The sequence below is a fragment of the Chinchilla lanigera genome, unplaced genomic scaffold, assembly GCF_000276665.1.
Source record: "Chinchilla lanigera isolate Chin_1 unplaced genomic scaffold, ChiLan1.0 scaffold00023, whole genome shotgun sequence".
Taxonomy (NCBI): domain Eukaryota; kingdom Metazoa; phylum Chordata; class Mammalia; order Rodentia; family Chinchillidae; genus Chinchilla; species Chinchilla lanigera.
The window spans coordinates 16,673,710-16,691,688 of record NW_004955424.1 but is presented as its reverse complement, the minus strand read 5'-3'; the positions used below and the strand labels follow the sequence as shown (position 1 = coordinate 16,691,688).

Below are 17,979 nucleotides of genomic sequence, written 5' to 3'. Positions count from 1 at the left end.
ACTGAGCTCGAATTTGTAATCCTCCTGCTTCGGAGTGCTGGGATTATGGGTTATGCCACTGCCACTACACCAGCACTTGTATACTCTTAAAAGAAATGTTACAAGAAATAGGAGATCTAAGGCTTAAATGTGTTCGCTTAGGCTTATCCTACTCCTAGGATACCCTAAGCAGCCAGAATGCAGTGCCTAGTATGTCACATCTAGGGACACCTGACAATGCAGGTGTTCTAGGTACTAAATATACCCAAGGTACCATAACTCACCTGGGCTAGGGATGTCACTTACCTGTCATGAGTATCTTAAGTGCTTACCAGTGCTGCATACAAAGTAGAGGCACTTATGAATTAAAAATTTGTAAAGTATACCCATTTTCACGTTTCATGTATAGGGACAACATACCGAAAAGGATTTACTGTAAAAATAACTAAAACAGGTCACATTTAATTCATTTATTAAATGTTTACTGAGCAAACAATAAAAGCTAGGTAATCTGAAAAATTAGAGCTGTCAGTGAAAGTACACGATGTCAGAAATAAGATGGTATGGAAAAAGGTAAACGAAAACCAACTGAGCAAGTAAAGACCTGGCTGTGTATGTCTAAATAGGGTAGCCAGGAGAGTCCTCTTCGAGCCAGACGTACCTGAACAAAGATGTGAAGGCATTCACTACCAAACACTGCAATCCAAAGTCCTAAGGTGAGAACAAACCAAAAGCTGCAGATGCCAGCTGAAGGCTGAGAAACCAGAGGAAAGCGTCGGTAGTGAGAGATGAGATCAGGGAAGTAAGGAGAGCGAGAGTCCTACGGAGCTTTATCTGACTTCAGATTTAGCCTCTGAGTTTTTAAAACACGTAAGGATGAAGAGAAACTATCTTAATGCTATGCGAGTCCATCAAACACCACGGAATACATTCAAGCAAGTTTCAAATATTTTATTTTCTTATTCATACAGTATGAAGTTTTCTAAAGATCCCACAACATGACGTATCATGCAGAAGAAAAACTAAACATTCAACATAAACCATCCCTCCCTACCCACCCCTACACACCAACTAAAAAAGGGGAAAAAGAGAAGAAGAAAAAAAAGAAAGAAAAACCCTCATTCCCCAGTAAGGAAATAATGTTTGCACTATTTTTCTGTAACGCCAGCCAAGATATGCACAAGCAAGAGAAATAGAAAGCATTTGCTAAAATATTTGTAACAATTATGTACAAAAAATTCACAAAAGACTAGTTCCCCCTTGAAGCAGAGCACATGGCAGTTGACACTGGAACAGATCAAACCACTGGCCGGGATTGTAAGCCACGTACTGATCCAGAGGAAGAAAGTTACATGTAGTGGAGATTTTCAGTTTGAACATTAACATTTCCAAAGTTTGGCAACATTATCTTTTAAAATTATGCAAATTATGTAAACAAGAGGTACATTTTAAATCGATCTACATGCAAAACTCCATGTCATGCAAGGACACCAAGCACCGGGATTTTTCTCTCACAGACAGAGCCCATGATGTGCAGCACTCAGTTGAAGGAACAGCGATAGCAGGCAGGTGTGCTCAATTTAAGTTTCATTCACTGTGATTCGACCTGCCCTTTAACCACTCATGATTGCAAAACCAGTTTTTATAGAAAAACTGTATAGGGAAAGACTACTGTCACATGAAGCTGACCAAAATGTTTTCTTCCAGCCAATAGTACCTTTGCAGAAAAGGGAAGGGATAACATCAAGTGGTGGAACATGATACACTACTTTTATATCACACAAATTTATTCAGTTATCACTTGTCACCAATTATATGGGCAAACAAAAAAAATCACGCACCCTCTACGCCTTGTGACAAAGGAATTAAAGTGTAAGTTTGGATGAAATTTTGCTCTTCTGTGGCAATATTAGCAATATTTCTCCCATTTAAATCACAAATACAGGAGGGCATTTGAATATATAAGTATCACCAGCTTTTTAGATTAGCTGGAAATCTTTTGAAACACGTAAGAAAAATTTATGGGTCAAATACCAGTTTAATGACAAATTATTTACCCATGTATAATGGAACAAATGGATATGCTAAGCAGTTACATGATTACTTCAGGTTTTCTTCATTAAGTAATGCATAAGAGAAATCATGATTGCCTCAGACGCTCTGGCCTTTATGCATAAAACCACAACTGGTGATTACAATTACTCAGGGACATTTACTAAATGCAATGCCTCCTAGTTACAAAGTAACAGAAAGAAGCGGCCATAGCACTGTGCATAAGGATACAAGAACTAGCTAGTTACATACGAATACAAGAACTAGCTCTTGGCAGCAGCACTGAACTATACTTTCTCCTCAGCCACAGATGGATTAAAAGCTGCTCAGCAATGAGACACAGTCCCAGGAAATATATTCATAGGTATAAATAAAGTTACAGACTCCTTTGTTACAAAAATGTAATTAAGGTAAATAATAGGACATTAACAAATGCTTTGTCAATCTCTCAAAGGAGAAAGCACAGGTAAATAGCTGGCCTAACACCCAGTTCAAATTGTACAATCTTCTATCTACATATAAAACTGTGTGAAATAAAAGTAAGGATGTTTTATGTTCTGCTTGGCACTTTTGTACTCTATCGTTTTGTTTCTGAATCAAGTATATTAAATTAAAGCCAACCTACTACATATATAGAAAGCTACATATATCTATATATAAATATTTACATATGTATATATAGATACTTTCTTGTTATAAAAGATGAAGAAAAATAAATTAAAAAGCCAACCCCTTCCCTTTCTCCACCACATTGATATGCTCTTTTCATGTTGCTGTCCTTCAGACTTTAAAGTGCTACACTGAGTTATTGAGAGAAGAAGAGTTCAATAACACTTAGTTGGCTTCATGAGGCTCATGTTGGAAAATGTGGCTTCACAGAGAAAAATACTTCCATTTAAATACACAGAGAGCATTGCTGGACGTCTTGAGCAGATCTTCAGAGATGGAGAAGAAAGCAAAAGTGTTGGGTGGTACTCTTCAAAGAGTCACACATCTACCACCATCTTTTTGTGGATATCTAGGCCACCTACAACCTGCAACAGACAAGAACAAACAAAGCTTAACAACATCTGTGAAAAAATACTTTAGCCATCTTATCAAAGGCGCAACTTGAAAACACTACTTTAGCCATTTCCAGAAGCTGGATTTTTCCAAAGAAACCTTGAGTGACTCTACTTAAAAAATTTCATCGCTTCTTCCATCTAGGGTGACAGGCATTACATTTTTGTGTTCTAATCCAACTGTCCACAAACTTGCTCTGTGGAAGTCTGTCAAGTATTTTGAGTTTTGTAAGCCATTTACCATTTCTTTTGCATTTTCTTTCTTTTTAAAGCAACCCTATAAAAAATGTAAAAACTTCAGGCCATGGGCAGGATTTGTCTTACTCTGTAGTTTGCTGATTCCCACTGTAGTACTTTAACATTATATAATAACCAGATGTTACCATAAAAACTGTCCTCCAAAACCAAATATGGGTTTTTCTATCAGTCTATCCTAGAAGGCATTCAATAGTTTCAGATGAATAAAATTTTCTCTACTTTTCCATGAAGTTTTATACATCTCAGGGAATACTGACATGGTAATCTAAAAAATGTAATAAGCATCTGTGTTATTCTGAGATGTCTTATTACGTATAACCTACATCTAGGGAAAGACTCATAAATGTCCATAGCTTGATGAATTTCACAAAGCAAACACCAAATAACAGGCCACCACATCATTACCAGAAGTCTTCTTTGGTTCCCTTTCAAGCACTAGCCATCCCCCCTCAAAACACACACACACACACACACACACACACACACACACACACACGCACAGCTACTACTCTAGCTTATAATGCCATGAGTCAGTTTTGTCTATACATTGTGTAAACGGATTTCAGTCTACCTTGTTTCATTTAACACTGTGAGATTAACCCATGTTCTTATATACAATGGCACCTGTATTATTTTTAAATTATTTTTTAATCTTAAAAATATAGCATAAGGAGCCAGTTAAGTTCTACAAGACCTACTATGAAATGAGTGGTTTGCTACCCTGCTCTCATTCTCTAGTTCTTTTCAAAGTGATAACTGCTTAAAATTTTCAGGTTTCATTATTTACCTTCAGGTCTTCAAACAGTATTTCTATGCTGCTTTTTTTCTTAAGAGCCTGAGCTACTACCTATGCACTTGCCACCACAGATGATTCCTGACTTTGTAGGGAGTCCCTCTCCTGTGCCTCCACCTGACTACTCCAGCTCTCTGCAGACTTGTCTGTTCCCACTACTCAATTTCACAGTAAGGTGCCTATGTCCCGATTATTTTTATATATTACGCTGGATACCAAGTGTTCTGGTTAATCTTAACTGTCAATTCAACTAGGAGAGTCTCCTGGAGAGGAGACTGGATCCTGGGGGTGCTATGCATGTAAGTGGATTAATCCACTGATGTTCACAGCTGAAAGTGCTGTTATGCAGCCCAGAAGCCCAGCTGGAGGTGGATCACGGGGCCTGCCTCTGGAGGAGGTGTCTCTCACTGGTGCCCTACCCCTGTGCTCTGCTTTCTGGCTGCCACAAAGCGAAGAGCTTTGCTCAGCTGCGCCATTATACCATGGAACAAGCCAACTAAGGCCTGAAACCTCTGAAATACATTACTCTTGATTCTCAAGTATTTTCTTGCTTCATTATCAGTGACCCACCACCACCACTCCATTCTCTCTTGAGATCCTTGGTGTTCAGCTCCTAAAAATGGATCCCCAATTTTTCTTTTTCTGGAGAAAGAGAGGGTCTCACTATGTAGCATAGGCTGGCCTTGCACTTCCAACGATCCTCCTGCCCCAGTCTCCTGAGTGTTGGGATTATGGGCGTGTGCCACTACGCCTACTCAGCTTGGATCTTTAAATTCCTAAGGTCTCTTTTATATGTTATTCAATGTGGTTCTAAGAATTCAATACATCATAAATGTGAGGGTAACGCAGGTAGCCTTGCCTTTTAGTTTTTCCTGGCCTTGCCAATCTGTTTCTTCCAAGCTTTTTGTGGATTTGCTTTGGTTTCTATGTTCCATATAGAGTTTTTCCTCCAGTGTTTGACGATCCTTGCTGTTTCTGTGGAAAGGGGACTAGAACTCTATGTATACAATGGGGCTAGTGGTTCCAAGTGTGTTTTGAGTTATCTGGTGGAACCACTCTGGAAAGGTAAGTTCCTAAAGGGGCACTCTTTCTATCTCTTGCCTAGAGAGTACCTAAGTCCCACTGCCATGGAATTGGGTCTAGGAAGAAGACTAGAGATAGCAACATGCAAAAACGTACATTTTTCACTTAATTCCCCAACATACCTACCCCTACCCCGGCCACATTTTTTCCAGCTACAGGGCTCCCTAGTGTGTGGTAGAGAAAGCTGCCTAGCTGAACAGAGAAGCGGAGGAGGTTTAGTGTTCCAATGACTTCTCAAAATAGACTCAAACCGATTCGCCTGTTTTTAGCCTCATCTTCATCCCCAGAGTTATTCATGCCTCCAATTTCTCAGCCTTCCAGGGATTTTGCATTATAAACAAAGCTGCTTCTCATATTTTGAAGGTGATACGCAGTTCTGTGTCTTTTATTCAAAGATTCAATTCTGAGAACTAGTTTGACACAGTTGAGAGCAGGCAAGAAGCAATATTAATAAACTGGCACAAGAATACAGCAAGAGTCTGTCCTAAGCCTACACCACATGTGGAAGACACATGGCTGGAACAAGGACAGGTTAATCTTTAAGCCAATGGCTAAAGCCAAGACTAGTAAGCAAGCAGTCTGTGAAGTTCCGGCACCTCAAAAAGCAAGGTAACATGGCAGCTGAAGGCTCGGTTCATGCAAATTCCTTCTATCTCAGCAGTGGCAGTGAGCAGACAATCAGATCACTAGTGAATCATGATCTGTTCCTGTGTGCTTTTCCAAAAATGCATCCTTTTTTTCTTTTTTTTGAGACAGGGTGTTGCTATGCAGTTCAGGCTGGCCTCAAACTGGAAATGATCTTCCTTGCCTCAGCCTTCCGAGTGCTGGGATTACACCACCACGCCCAGCTCATTCTTCATTCTTGAACCTTGACCATATCAGCAGTTCACCCCCACTGCTTCCCGCAGCCACCAGCAACCCCCAATCATGCTGTGCACCCACTGAAGGCCGAGGACACTGTGCCTCGCGGTCTGAGTCCTGACTAGGCTTTGGTCATCCTGGTGCCCCTTGTAACTACAATGTTTATCTTGTTTGTGTTTTACTGTGCTGTCACGCCCCTAAGTAGGAGAGTGGTGGCCCCAGGCCAGGGCCCTGATAAGTCTATGCATGGGTTAGTTAAGCACTCAACTTTCTAAATAACCAAACTCAGTTGCTATCTTCTCTGCTATTCACTGTGTCCTTGTGAGTTCACAGCCTTTCCTTATTTCACCCTTTCATTTTATTCAAATTTGAGAGGTGGCAAAAACAAATGCATGTGTTCAGTCCTCCTATTTAGTATGGTCACTCACCATATGTAAGATTTATTTAGCCAGACGTGGTGGTGCACACCTATAATCCCAAGTACTCAGGAGAGTGTGGCAGAAGATCCCAAGTTTGCGACCAGCCCGAGCAATTTATTAAGACCCTGTCTCAAAATAAAATACAAAGAGCCAAGGATATATATAGCTCAGTGGAAGAGTGCTTGCCTAGCATTCATGAAGTCCTGAGTTCAATGCCAAGCATCACAAATTTAATAGAATTTTTAAAAGATTTCCTTTCATGTATTAAGTACTCTGAAAAATTTAAAGTACGTATTCTTTTTTTTTTTTGAGACAGGGTCTAGCTATGCAGTTCAGGCTGGCCTTGAGCTCACTTTGTAGCCCAGGTTGGCCTCCAACCTGCAATGATCCTCCCGCCTCAGCCTCCCAAGTACTGGGATTACAGGTACACATATTCTTTTAAAATAACTTTTCTACCTCTTTCACTGTTGTAACTTGAGAAGTCAGAAGAAAAAGAACATAATGGAGACAGAACTGCACACCTTCTGTCAGTGTTTAGAAACATGATTTTTTTTTTTTTGGTTTTTCTCCGGTACCAGGAACCGAACTCACAACCTTGCACTTGCCAGGCAGGTGCTTTTGCTGCTGAGCTAAATCCCCAGCCCCTAGAAACATGATTTTAAACACAAAATAAACACCTTCCTCCACTTAGGGATTATACCCCTCAAAAATACAAGGGCAATTTATTGCAAATATTGGAAAACAAACGTAAGGCTTTACCTTACATCTTCAGTACAGATAATAGCATTATTTTTATACATAAAGATGTATTTTGATTTCACCAAGTGAGGTATATAATACATTTAATATTTACTAAATACAAAGAGTCTTCATATATATGCACCCCTTCCACTCCAGCCAAGTTTATTTATTTCATTCCTCTGAGATTTGAGATCTTTTTCTTCTTTTAAAAACTGGCTGCTAAGTAGAAGGAGATGTTAAAAGAATTAAGATGTATTATGTACATGTACCAAATCCTCAGGATGAATGTAACCATTATGTACTGAGAACTTAAAAATAAAAATAAAAATAGAAAACCTGGCAGCTATCTACAATGCCACTACCTGCCTGGTCACGTCATACCCAACTATCCGTCACACATCAGTCCACAGCAGCCCTTCCTTCCATCACTGGTAATGCAGATGGAGGAGAAAGGAAGGGACAGTAACACAGTGGAGCAGCACGACTTGGCAGCAGTGCAGTCTCAAACCTACCCACCTCTTCCACACCATGTAACCTATACTTTAACATCCACTTGCAGTACATAACTTTTAAAACTAGTAACTTAATAATTTAGAGTTAAACAACACATTTCTAAACTTTGTGAGAGGGCCAGAGAAATAGCTCAGCGGCACAAGCGCCTGCCTGCCATGCCATGCCCAAGGTTCTGAGTTTGATCTCAGTGCCAAAAAAAAATTAAATAAATAAATAAATAAAAATAAACTTTGTGGGGCAATTTTGCAAAATTGGATATATAAATTTTGGGGGTATATACCTTCAAGTAATTTCCTAGTAAGTGCCTTTTATTTATTTACTTATTTTTTTGTCTTTTTGAGACAGCATCTCGCTATGCAGTTCAGGCTGGCCTTGAGCTCACTTTGTAGCCCGCCTGGTCTCAAACTCGCAACGATCCTCCTGCCTCAGCCTCCCGAGTGCTGGGATTACAGGCGTGCGCCACCATGCCCAGCCAGTAAGTGCCTTTTAAAGTATGTTTTTAAAACACAAACACCAGAAGAACCAGTTCTTTCATACTTACAGCACAAAATTCTTCAAAGGATATTCTTCCATCTCCATCCTTATCTGCATTTATTATAGTTTTGTCTACAATTTGCTGTAATTGTGTGTCTTTCAGGTTGTTCCCCACCATCATCTTCAAAACCTGGAAGAGCTCCCCATTGGAAATATAGCCATCTTTATCCATGTCGTAGATACGGAAAGCAACTGAGAAAAGGGAAAGGAAAATCAGTACAATTATAATGCAATCACATGGGAATACTTCCAGTGAGAAAGAAAATTAAACTGCCTAACACTCAAAATTATGACTAGAAGGATGGCTCCTTCCTCAATATATAAATTGCCTTTAGGCACTGTTTATTAAATCTATGAGTTACAGTCAAGACTGCATGGGCTAACCAGTGTAGTGTAGGTTCAATTATCTGACCCCACACAACTACAGGTGAGAACAGTTCCAACATCTCAGGTTCTTAAGAACATTTCTTCTCATTTTCACTTAGGAAAAAAATCTCTTATCCAAGTTGATATATGGCTGTTTTCAGTGGACTGAAATTCTGTTTTCCTTCTATATACTAACAGCAATGGTGACAGACAATGGTGGTGGATACCTATATCCCAGCACTGGGAGGTTAAGGCAGGAAGATCACTGCTGCAAGTTCAATGCAAGCTTGGGCAATACAGAGAGTTTAAAGCCAGCCTAAATAAACTACTTAGTGAGACACTGTCTCATTAAAAAAAAAAAACAAAAAACACAATAGCACAATATTCAACTGTAATAGTTGTAAACGCTCTAAAGAATTTCATCAGAATATGAAATTACTGTTATGTCTAAGGATCGGGAGTAAAAAAAACCTTTTAGCATATTTTAAAAGTCTACAAATAAACAATGGTACTAGTTCAAGAAGGAAAATGAGTAAGTGGCAAAAAATACTTACACCTCAACTTCTGCTCCTTATCTCCTTTGACACTGAACTGAGAGACGCCCTCAATGAATTCTGAGTAAGAAGAATTAAAAATGTTAAGCCAGAACTTTCAAATTTTTACACAGAAAAATCAACAGTTTACCTTACATACTCACAAAAGGGTACTTTCTTGTACAAAACAAGTATTTTTAAAAGTTCTAGAAAATGCCTAATTTAAAACCTTCACAAACAAGATTCTACATAGTTTTCTTATTTAACATGGGAAGCTCTCAATCTGGATGAATACTTGTTAAGTACTGCAAACTAACACTCAAAAATATTCAAGTTACTTAACTCTTCCTTCTTACAGAATGATTAAAAGAGGCCTTTAAAAAAAAACCTACAGGGGCTGGGGATTTAGCTCAGCGGCACAGCGCCTGCCTGGCAAGCGCAAGGTCGTGAGTTCGATTCCCAGTACCCGAGAAAAACAAAAAAAAATTAAAATTTAAAAAAAAAACAACCAAAAAAACCTACAATTTATTTTACAAAAATAATTTTGGATTTCTGTTCCAAAATTCAGAATCATCTAAATAAACACTGTTAGAAGTTTCATGCAAAATGCTCATTTCTCTTTACAATCTGAAGTAAATCATAATGTTAAAGATCCCTTCACTAGTAATTCAGTTCTGAAACTAAAATAACAAATCCCTTTGACAATTATTAGTGAAACAAGATGTTTACTTAAAGAATCAAAGTATAAAATAAAGAATCATGTTACTATTAGCAAAGGCACCATTCAATGCATTTGTAAAACCTCGATTAAAATAAATTAATTCTGTTCTATACTAATGCTCACATCCTTATTCCTATAGCTTAATTTTCATGCTTGATACACTGTTTAAAAGATGAATAAAAAGATCTTTAAAATATAGCTTCTAGTTATTATAAGCTGCTCTAAAATAATTTCGTAGAAACAAAGGAAAATAATTTCCTAAAAATAAAGAGATTTTAAAAATCTCTTTTTGAGTACAGATTACCCTAAAAGACACTTTGATCATTTATGAACCAAAAGTCAAGGGTCTTAGTCCATTAAGAGATATACAGCATGGATTTTGAGGTCTTAATAACTTCAAAATAATCTTTATATAACTTTAATAATCTTTTATTATAGCATCACCAAATTATAAAGATAACTAAGAAAAACAGTTTCAGACATACTTATACACAGAACTGTGATTACACATAAATTCTTTAACTTGTAATTTATAAACCAAGAATAACTTTCTTACCTTTAAAGTCTACTTCTCCATTCCCATCTGTGTCGAATATATCTATTACTCGCTGTACTAAAGGATTCTGTTGTAATTCAGGCAAAGACATAAACTCTTCCACACTCAAAGAACCAGAATTGTCCAAATCAAGCTTCTTAAATCTTTTTCCTAACCTTTTAATTTCATCAGCATCAACTGAAAGCCAACAACAACAAAAAAGGTAGTAAGATTTTTGAAAAACAAAAACGAAAACACAGCTATATGATTATATAATTATAAAGAAAAATTCAGCACTTATCCAACAGTGTAATTTCCTATAATAATGTAAACTAATTACTTCTAATAGAAAAAGTAGAACAAATATTTTCACTTGGTTACCTTTCTGTTTGTCTGCTCTTGCCATAATATACAGCCAAGTATATGGTGAGTACCCAGATTGCCCAAGACTGACAATGCTAAGCTGATCATGCAGGTCACAGGAGATATCCCCTGAATGACAATGCTTAGCTGATGACAAAGATCCTACTAGACAAACTAAATCAATCTCTGCTCTATACCAAAGCACCTTTATTTTTACTTCTTTCTGTGAATATTCACTTAATTCTTCTTAATAAAGTTCATGATTTAAAATTCCAAAGCTAGCTAGATGTGGGTACAAGCCTGTAATCCCAGCACTCTGGAGGCTGAGGCAGGAAGATCTTCACAAGTTCAAGACCAGCCTGGGCTACACAAGTGAGTTCAAGGCCAGCCTGAACTGCATAGTGGGACCCTAACTCAACCTTCACCCCGCTAAAAATCTCAGGCTATTCAAAATTGAAATGTTTTCCTCTTGTCTCACCACACAGTATGTAATTCCCTTCTTTGGAGACAATGGGACCAGTTTCCTGAACAGTCTTCCAGCTTCAGCTAAGTTCTTGATACTATCTTTAAGTATGCACAACTTAAACACAGTACTTACTAATCTTAATTTTAGTTTTTGTTTTTTTATTTTGTTTTGTTTTTCTTCCAGTACCGGGAATTGAACTCATGACCTTCCGCTTGCCGGGCAGGCGCTGTACCACTGAGCTAAATCCCCAGCCCCTAATCTTAATTTTAAATGCTAACAGAATTCAACTTCTAACACTTTAAAAGAAAAAAATAACAATTTAAGAATCATTTGTATTAGTTTATAAGTACAGCACTATATAAAAATTTAGTATCAGGTCTCTTTTTACCTGCATTCTTAAAAATGTCATTCCCCCCCTCTAAATTGCATCATCTCCATTCCCTTAAAATACCAGATTAATTCAGATAATATTGACTATGGATTAACAGAAATAATACAAGTATATAACAAAAATTAAACACAACCACTAAGCTTTTTTAAAATAAAATGAAGAAAGCAAATATTATATTACTCATAAGCATAGCCCCGAATGTTAAAGTACAAAAATATATGGCATCTTGTTATGGTTTGTGTCTGAATGTCCCCACAAAGCCTCATGCAGTCATGGGGCGGGCTTCTAAAGCTTATGACTGATCCATGGTCCAATGTTGGCATTATGGATGTGAATGCTACACCGGCCTTGGGGAGTACAGTTTGCATACAATGTAAGGGAGGGAAAGAGGCTGCCACCGCTCCTCCTCTTATGCTCTTATTGCTTTTGTTATCTTCTACCACCATGAATTGTTGCCCTCTGCCATGTGCCACCCTACCTTGGAGCCAGCTGATTATGGACTGAAATCTCCACAAACTGTGAACTAAATAAACTTTTCCTTGATTAATACTGGGCGTCAGGTATTTTGTCTCAGCAACGAGAGAGAAAAGTAACTAAGACACATTCTCACTGTAAGAATTTTAAAATTAAAGTATATTTAAAATATAAATAGTGCAACATTACAATATGTGTTCAGCTCCAAGAGAGCGCTCTAATGTGAACTGATTTCTACGTAAGTGACAGGAATAATGTCAGTAAAACGTGGAAGTTTCAGAGATTTTGCCAGTACAGGTGCTCTTCCATTTACAATGGGTTACGTGTGAATAAAAGCACCACAAATTGAAAACATTCTAAGTTGAAAATGCCTGTAACACATCTGCCAAACATCATAACTTAGCTTCATCTACCTTAAATATGCTCAGAACATAAGTTTATGGTTAGGTAAAATCATCTAACCCAAGCCTATTTTATAAGTTGTCTTTCTTTTTTTTTTTTTTTGGTACCAGGAATTGAAACCAGGACCTTGCGCTTGGCAGGCAGGCGCTGTGCTGCTGAGCTATAATCCCTGGCCCAAACTAGGGGGTGCTACTCAGCTGCTCTGCACTGTATTTTGAAAGTGTTATGCTGTGTATCACTAATCCAGAAAAAGATCTAAATTCAAAGTACAGTCCTGCTGAAAGAGTATCACTTGTGAACCATTGTAAGTTAGGGACCATCTGTGTTATGAAAAGGCCCTAGGCATGTTTTCTCAACTTCAAAAAAGGAATCAATACATAAAAAACTTTAAGAAAAAATTCTCTTTGTTTTTTATCACCATACCCAAAAATACCATTGATGAAGGTGGCTACATACTGAGTCGTCAATAGTGTTCACAAAATTAGTTTCTACTGAAGTAAATGATCTCAAGAACTGATGGAGACTACTATGAAGCAGACCTGAGAAGGACTTAACCAATTGGCTTTTCATGTTCACTTGTGAATTTGTGGAAGGCCTAGGCTCCTTGTCTGGAAATGGCAGACTTATAGCAGGTGAACCTCTGCGAGTCACTGATCCCTACTAAAACCTGTAGTGGTGATGAAGCCAGAAAGCCTCAAAGGATAAGACAGGATCACAGCCACAGACACCTGGTTCCACCTCAACAAGATAAAGACTATAGCCTCACGCATCTCACTCCTGGGTGGGTTAACTTAATACCTTGAGAAGTCCTTGAGTGATTCCACCCTTCCTGGTTATTCCCCTCCCTTCTTCTGATGACCAAATAAATTTGGGCCACCCAGAGAAAGTCTTGGTCTTAGCCCTAAGACAATCTCAAATCCTGTGAGAGGGCTTTGATCCTCCTGGAGCCCTGAAATCACTCCACTTGCTTTTTTATTTAGCCTTCACTATACCCTCGTTTGGGAGATTGTGGACCTGATCAGCACCAAATAACTAAGGGATATTATTAACCCAAAGAGAACTTCTAACTCAAAGTAATTGTTTAAAGCTCTTAAGTGATAAGCTCTGGTGTTTAACACAAATTCCAGGGTTAATCTGTATTTGTGAAGTATTTGAATAAACCTTATTTTTCTGTTTTCCATTGTGAAACCAGTTATCTTGATACATCTCCTTGTGTTTGTGTGTGTGTGTACTTATTTAGTACTTCTACCTCTGGGGCTGGGGATTTAGCTCAGTGGCAAAGCGCCTGCCTGGAAAGCGCAATGTCGTGAGTTCAATTCCTGATACCGGAAGGAAAAAAAAAAATTACTTCTACCTCAGAGCAGAACCCACAACTTCCTCACAGGTATTCTCTATACTGTATAAAAGTAAGTGCTCAATAAATGTTTTCTGTACTAATTAAAATGCTTCAGACTTTAAAACTTACTGATCAAAATGCTATCAATGTATAAAGTAAAATTTTATCTAACCAGATGTCAAACTACAGCATTTAGTAAATCACTCACAAAAATTTCTCAAAATTCATTGATTTTGCTGAAGAGCTACCCTCTCTGTGCTTGCCTCAATTTTATACGCACACCAAAGATTATTAACTGTGTCCCTCTTGCAATCAAATTTGCCTCAGTTTAAAAACCCATGGTATGAAAAAGATGATGGGGAAATGTATGAGCAGGTATATTCTAAGCATAAAAGAAAAGAAGACATCTCTACAAGTGAACAAATCAGGATCAAAAGAGTATCATTAATGGAAAGAGGAAAAGGAGACAGAAACATAATACTTGTAGAAACTTATCTATTAGATTCGATTTGGTAAAGCTGGGACATGAGTAACTTTAAAAAGTTGTCTATCAAGAAACAACTTGGACTTCAAGGGTTATTTCAGTTACCTGGAAAACCTCATTCTCAAGAATCTAGCATTGCAGTCTTGGATAATATTAAGGAAATTTGAGAGGCTGGTAATGTAAATCAATGGTAGAGAAACTGTGATTCAATCCACCTGTTTTTTTACCCTGTCAACATTAACCTTTTTAAAAAGTAAATTCAGTCCACTTGCTAGCTCCTGTGCTTAAAAATGCTTTGTGGATTCTTAATAATAAACAGGATAAAATGCCTTAAGCCCTTGACAGTATTTAGCTTCAATTTAAATTTCCATTTTAACATCTTACCCCAAGTCCTTTTCTTTCTTTAACTATATTCTTCTGTGTACAATTCTGCTGAAGTACAAATTTCTATTTCTTTATAAACCTCCTATTGGAAGGTCCATACCGGAACACTCCATTTATTTATTGGACTATCAATTTTTCTCTGATTAAGAATAGAAGAGTGTTATCTATCTCACAGTTGTAAGGATCATTAATTCTGTCTCTAGTAAAACTCTTAAAAGACTCTTTAAAACCCATTTACTTTCTATTGCTATAAATATCTTATGAAATATTATAATGAAGTAGTTGATGTTTGTTCTGGATGAGTAGCTCAAACTTTCCTCAAGGGTAAAGCAAACTGCCAGTGAACAACTTTCCCTTCACAACACAACTGTTGTCGAAGGACTTTTAACGTTTTTATTTTTATTATACCCTTTTTCAGTACATAACAATTACACTCATAGTGGGGAGTTGGTACATGTGCATAATACATTTTAATTTTTACTTCCTTTCCCCCTCATGCCCCTCCTCACTCCCTCCATCTCTTGGTTCCCTTCCCATTTGCAAAGATCTATCCTCGTTTCCTATTGTCAAGGGGCTTCTTAAAAAGCCCCTTAAGTATGACCTGGAGAGAACAGCTCTGTTTAATCTTTTCATTCACCACCTTCCACACATCCTGTGCAGACGAAACTCACCTTGAACTTCTTTGAGAAACCAGTAAAATGTGTAAAAAAACATTATCTTTCTTCCAACCACTATTGTATTTCCTCCTCTTCTCCCTCCCTTCCTTCCAGCTGAGATCATAATGGTAAGACAGACACTAAGTACTTTGGGTTTACTATCTAATAGAGGCTACCTTCTCAATCTGAGGTATCCATATTTAGGATGAACCTATGGCATAATGCTGCAGCACTGGCACAGCATGTTCTTATTACTGAAAGCTCTAAAATAGGTTCACCACTGCTGATCTAGAGTATCTGAAACTGGTTAGTTTTGAGAAAGTAAAGCCATAAATACTTTTAAAGCCCATATCTAAGAATAACTTTCAAGAACAAATACTAAAAAAATAGTTCTTCTAGGTGTTAAACAAAGTCATTTATTTGGTTGTTACTATTGCTAAAGCAGCAGTTACTCAAGCAGTTCCACTTGCCAGCAATGCACTGTATGGGCTTTGAGATGTCAGCACCTACCAACTACTTACAAAGCAGGCAGAGATCTCTAAAACAGATTAAATCCATCTTGTTAGCACCATTAACTGTTTTCAGTATGTTCAGGGAATATCTGCTCTTAGCATCAGTTAACAATGAAGAACAAATTCCAACTTTTGGCACTACTTTATATCAAAGATGTTTTTCCTACTGCTTAGGATCCTCCTCTCTTAAAAAGAGATGGCTAAAAAAACAAACCTCACACTCTTGACTCATTTCATGACTGCTTTTTCACGTATGCTGGCAAGCTGAAACACATTATTTTTCCACTTTTTTGGAAGGACTACCTTTTAAATAACCGAAATGACATACCCAATTTAAATTACATCAAAGTATTTAACAATCTGAGAAGCCATATATACTGTTATGTGAAATATAAGCAAGACAGTAAAAATATAAGGTCTTTTAGTCTCATTTTATAAAACATAAAATAGTTATTAAGGAATTGGTAATTGTTAACACAAAAACACCAGATTAAACTGCTGAGATTGTCCCTGGATCAATGCTCTATTTTCAGGGAAAGGGATAAAATTCAGATGGCAACTCATTTTAGTAAGTGATTTCAAGAATCATTAGTGTCACTACATAATTAAGAATTTGCTTTTATAATGTTTATGTCACTATAGTAAATGTTAATATCTTCAACCACACATATTAATGCGAGTAATGTAACACTAACAGAGATTACTAACAGAGAATACTTACATATTCACCTATCTTTCAGAAAGGTACAAATAATATCCCTTCACTATATTTATACTTTTTTATTCAGAAAAAAGAAATTTAAACGTTTCTATAACAGAAGAGCCCTAAGTCTCTGCCTTATAAAAGTACTGCTATTAACATACATATATGAAGTTTGCCAATCAACTGTTAAAGAGTTTAAAAAGGAAAAAACCACAAATTCAAACAAGTATAAACTATTTTCAGTTTTTAGTTTTCTCAGAGTAAAAAGAAAAGGAATGGTAGAAAAATAAGCTTTCCATAAATTTTAGGTGATTCCCACTGACTGTGTAATAGAGATCAGCAATGAAATTATTACTCATTCAGGAAACCTTTAATAGCCACATTATAAATAACATTACCTATTAATAGGCTAGTAATTTAATAATAAAACCAAAATAAAGCAATCCATTTTAAATTCACCTAGCAACAATTTGAAAGAAATATGCAATGTAGAATGTGGGCAGAACACTAGAAAAAGAATGCTTTTCAAATTTTACCAGTTTGCTTACTAAAGCATTATTCATGGCTCAGTATTATTTTACCATTGCTAATTTCTCAGTACTTAAACTGTACTTCAGTTCTGTACGATGTCTCCTTACCCACAGATGCTGTGACAACACTGTGATGCTGTGTCCCCTACCAGCGCACCAAGAGATTCCTCATGTTAATACGTCTTGTTATTACTGATGCTGCCTTAACCAACCACTAGCCACGTGGCCCCTGCCAGACTTCTCTCCTATAAATCTCTTTCCTTTTGTAGTTTAAAAATGAAACAAAACAAAACATGGGGGTGGTCTTTAAGACAATATAAATACTCTATTTCTCTTCAAACTCTGACCTAATTTAGTATCCATCAGTGGGTGGTCCCACCTGCAGCAGTTATTACTGTGGCACTTGCCTAAGAGTAATTTTCTATTCCTTCAAAGTGCAGATTGCTTTTGTAAAAAGAGATAAAGCCACTCTCTTCTCTATTTATTCCTTCATTTAATTATCTATCAGTATGGATTCATGGATATTTATTTTACTTTGTGAATTAAAACCTAATACTATCTAACAAAACAATGAATGCTGATAAGGATGTGGGGAATGAGGAACCCTATTTCACTGCTGATGGGAATGTAACCAGTGCAAACCACTATGGAGAGTCCTCAAAAACCTAAGCGAAGTTTACAGAGCAGCATTTTTACATGAATAAAATACTCGAGGTAATGCTAGATTGTTAGAGAAGTTTTATTCTGGTCCAACCAAAGTATTATCACTAAGAAAATAAGAGCTTTTTTCTCATAAGAACAGAAGATAAAAAAAAAAAAAAAAAAAAAA

At 37.1% G+C, this 17,979-nt stretch overlaps 1 protein-coding gene across 3 annotated transcripts in view; it reads right to left on the bottom strand.

Moving 5' to 3' along the window:
- Nucleotides 1–905: 905 nt before the first annotated feature.
- The window catches only part of Ppp3r1 (protein phosphatase 3, regulatory subunit B, alpha), a 66,570-nt gene continuing 49,496 nt past the window's right edge, over nucleotides 906–17,979 (bottom strand). For all 3 annotated transcript variants that reach the window (XM_005385671.2, XM_005385670.2, XM_005385672.2), the window contains exons 3-6: nucleotides 10,471–10,647; nucleotides 9,215–9,274; nucleotides 8,302–8,486; nucleotides 906–3,065 (exon numbers count right to left, since the gene is read on the bottom strand). In XM_005385671.2, the coding sequence (XP_005385728.1) occupies nucleotides 3,018–3,065; nucleotides 8,302–8,486; nucleotides 9,215–9,274; nucleotides 10,471–10,647 (470 nt within the window). In that variant the 3' untranslated portion in view covers nucleotides 906–3,017. The remainder of the gene's footprint in view (nucleotides 3,066–8,301; nucleotides 8,487–9,214; nucleotides 9,275–10,470; nucleotides 10,648–17,979) is intronic.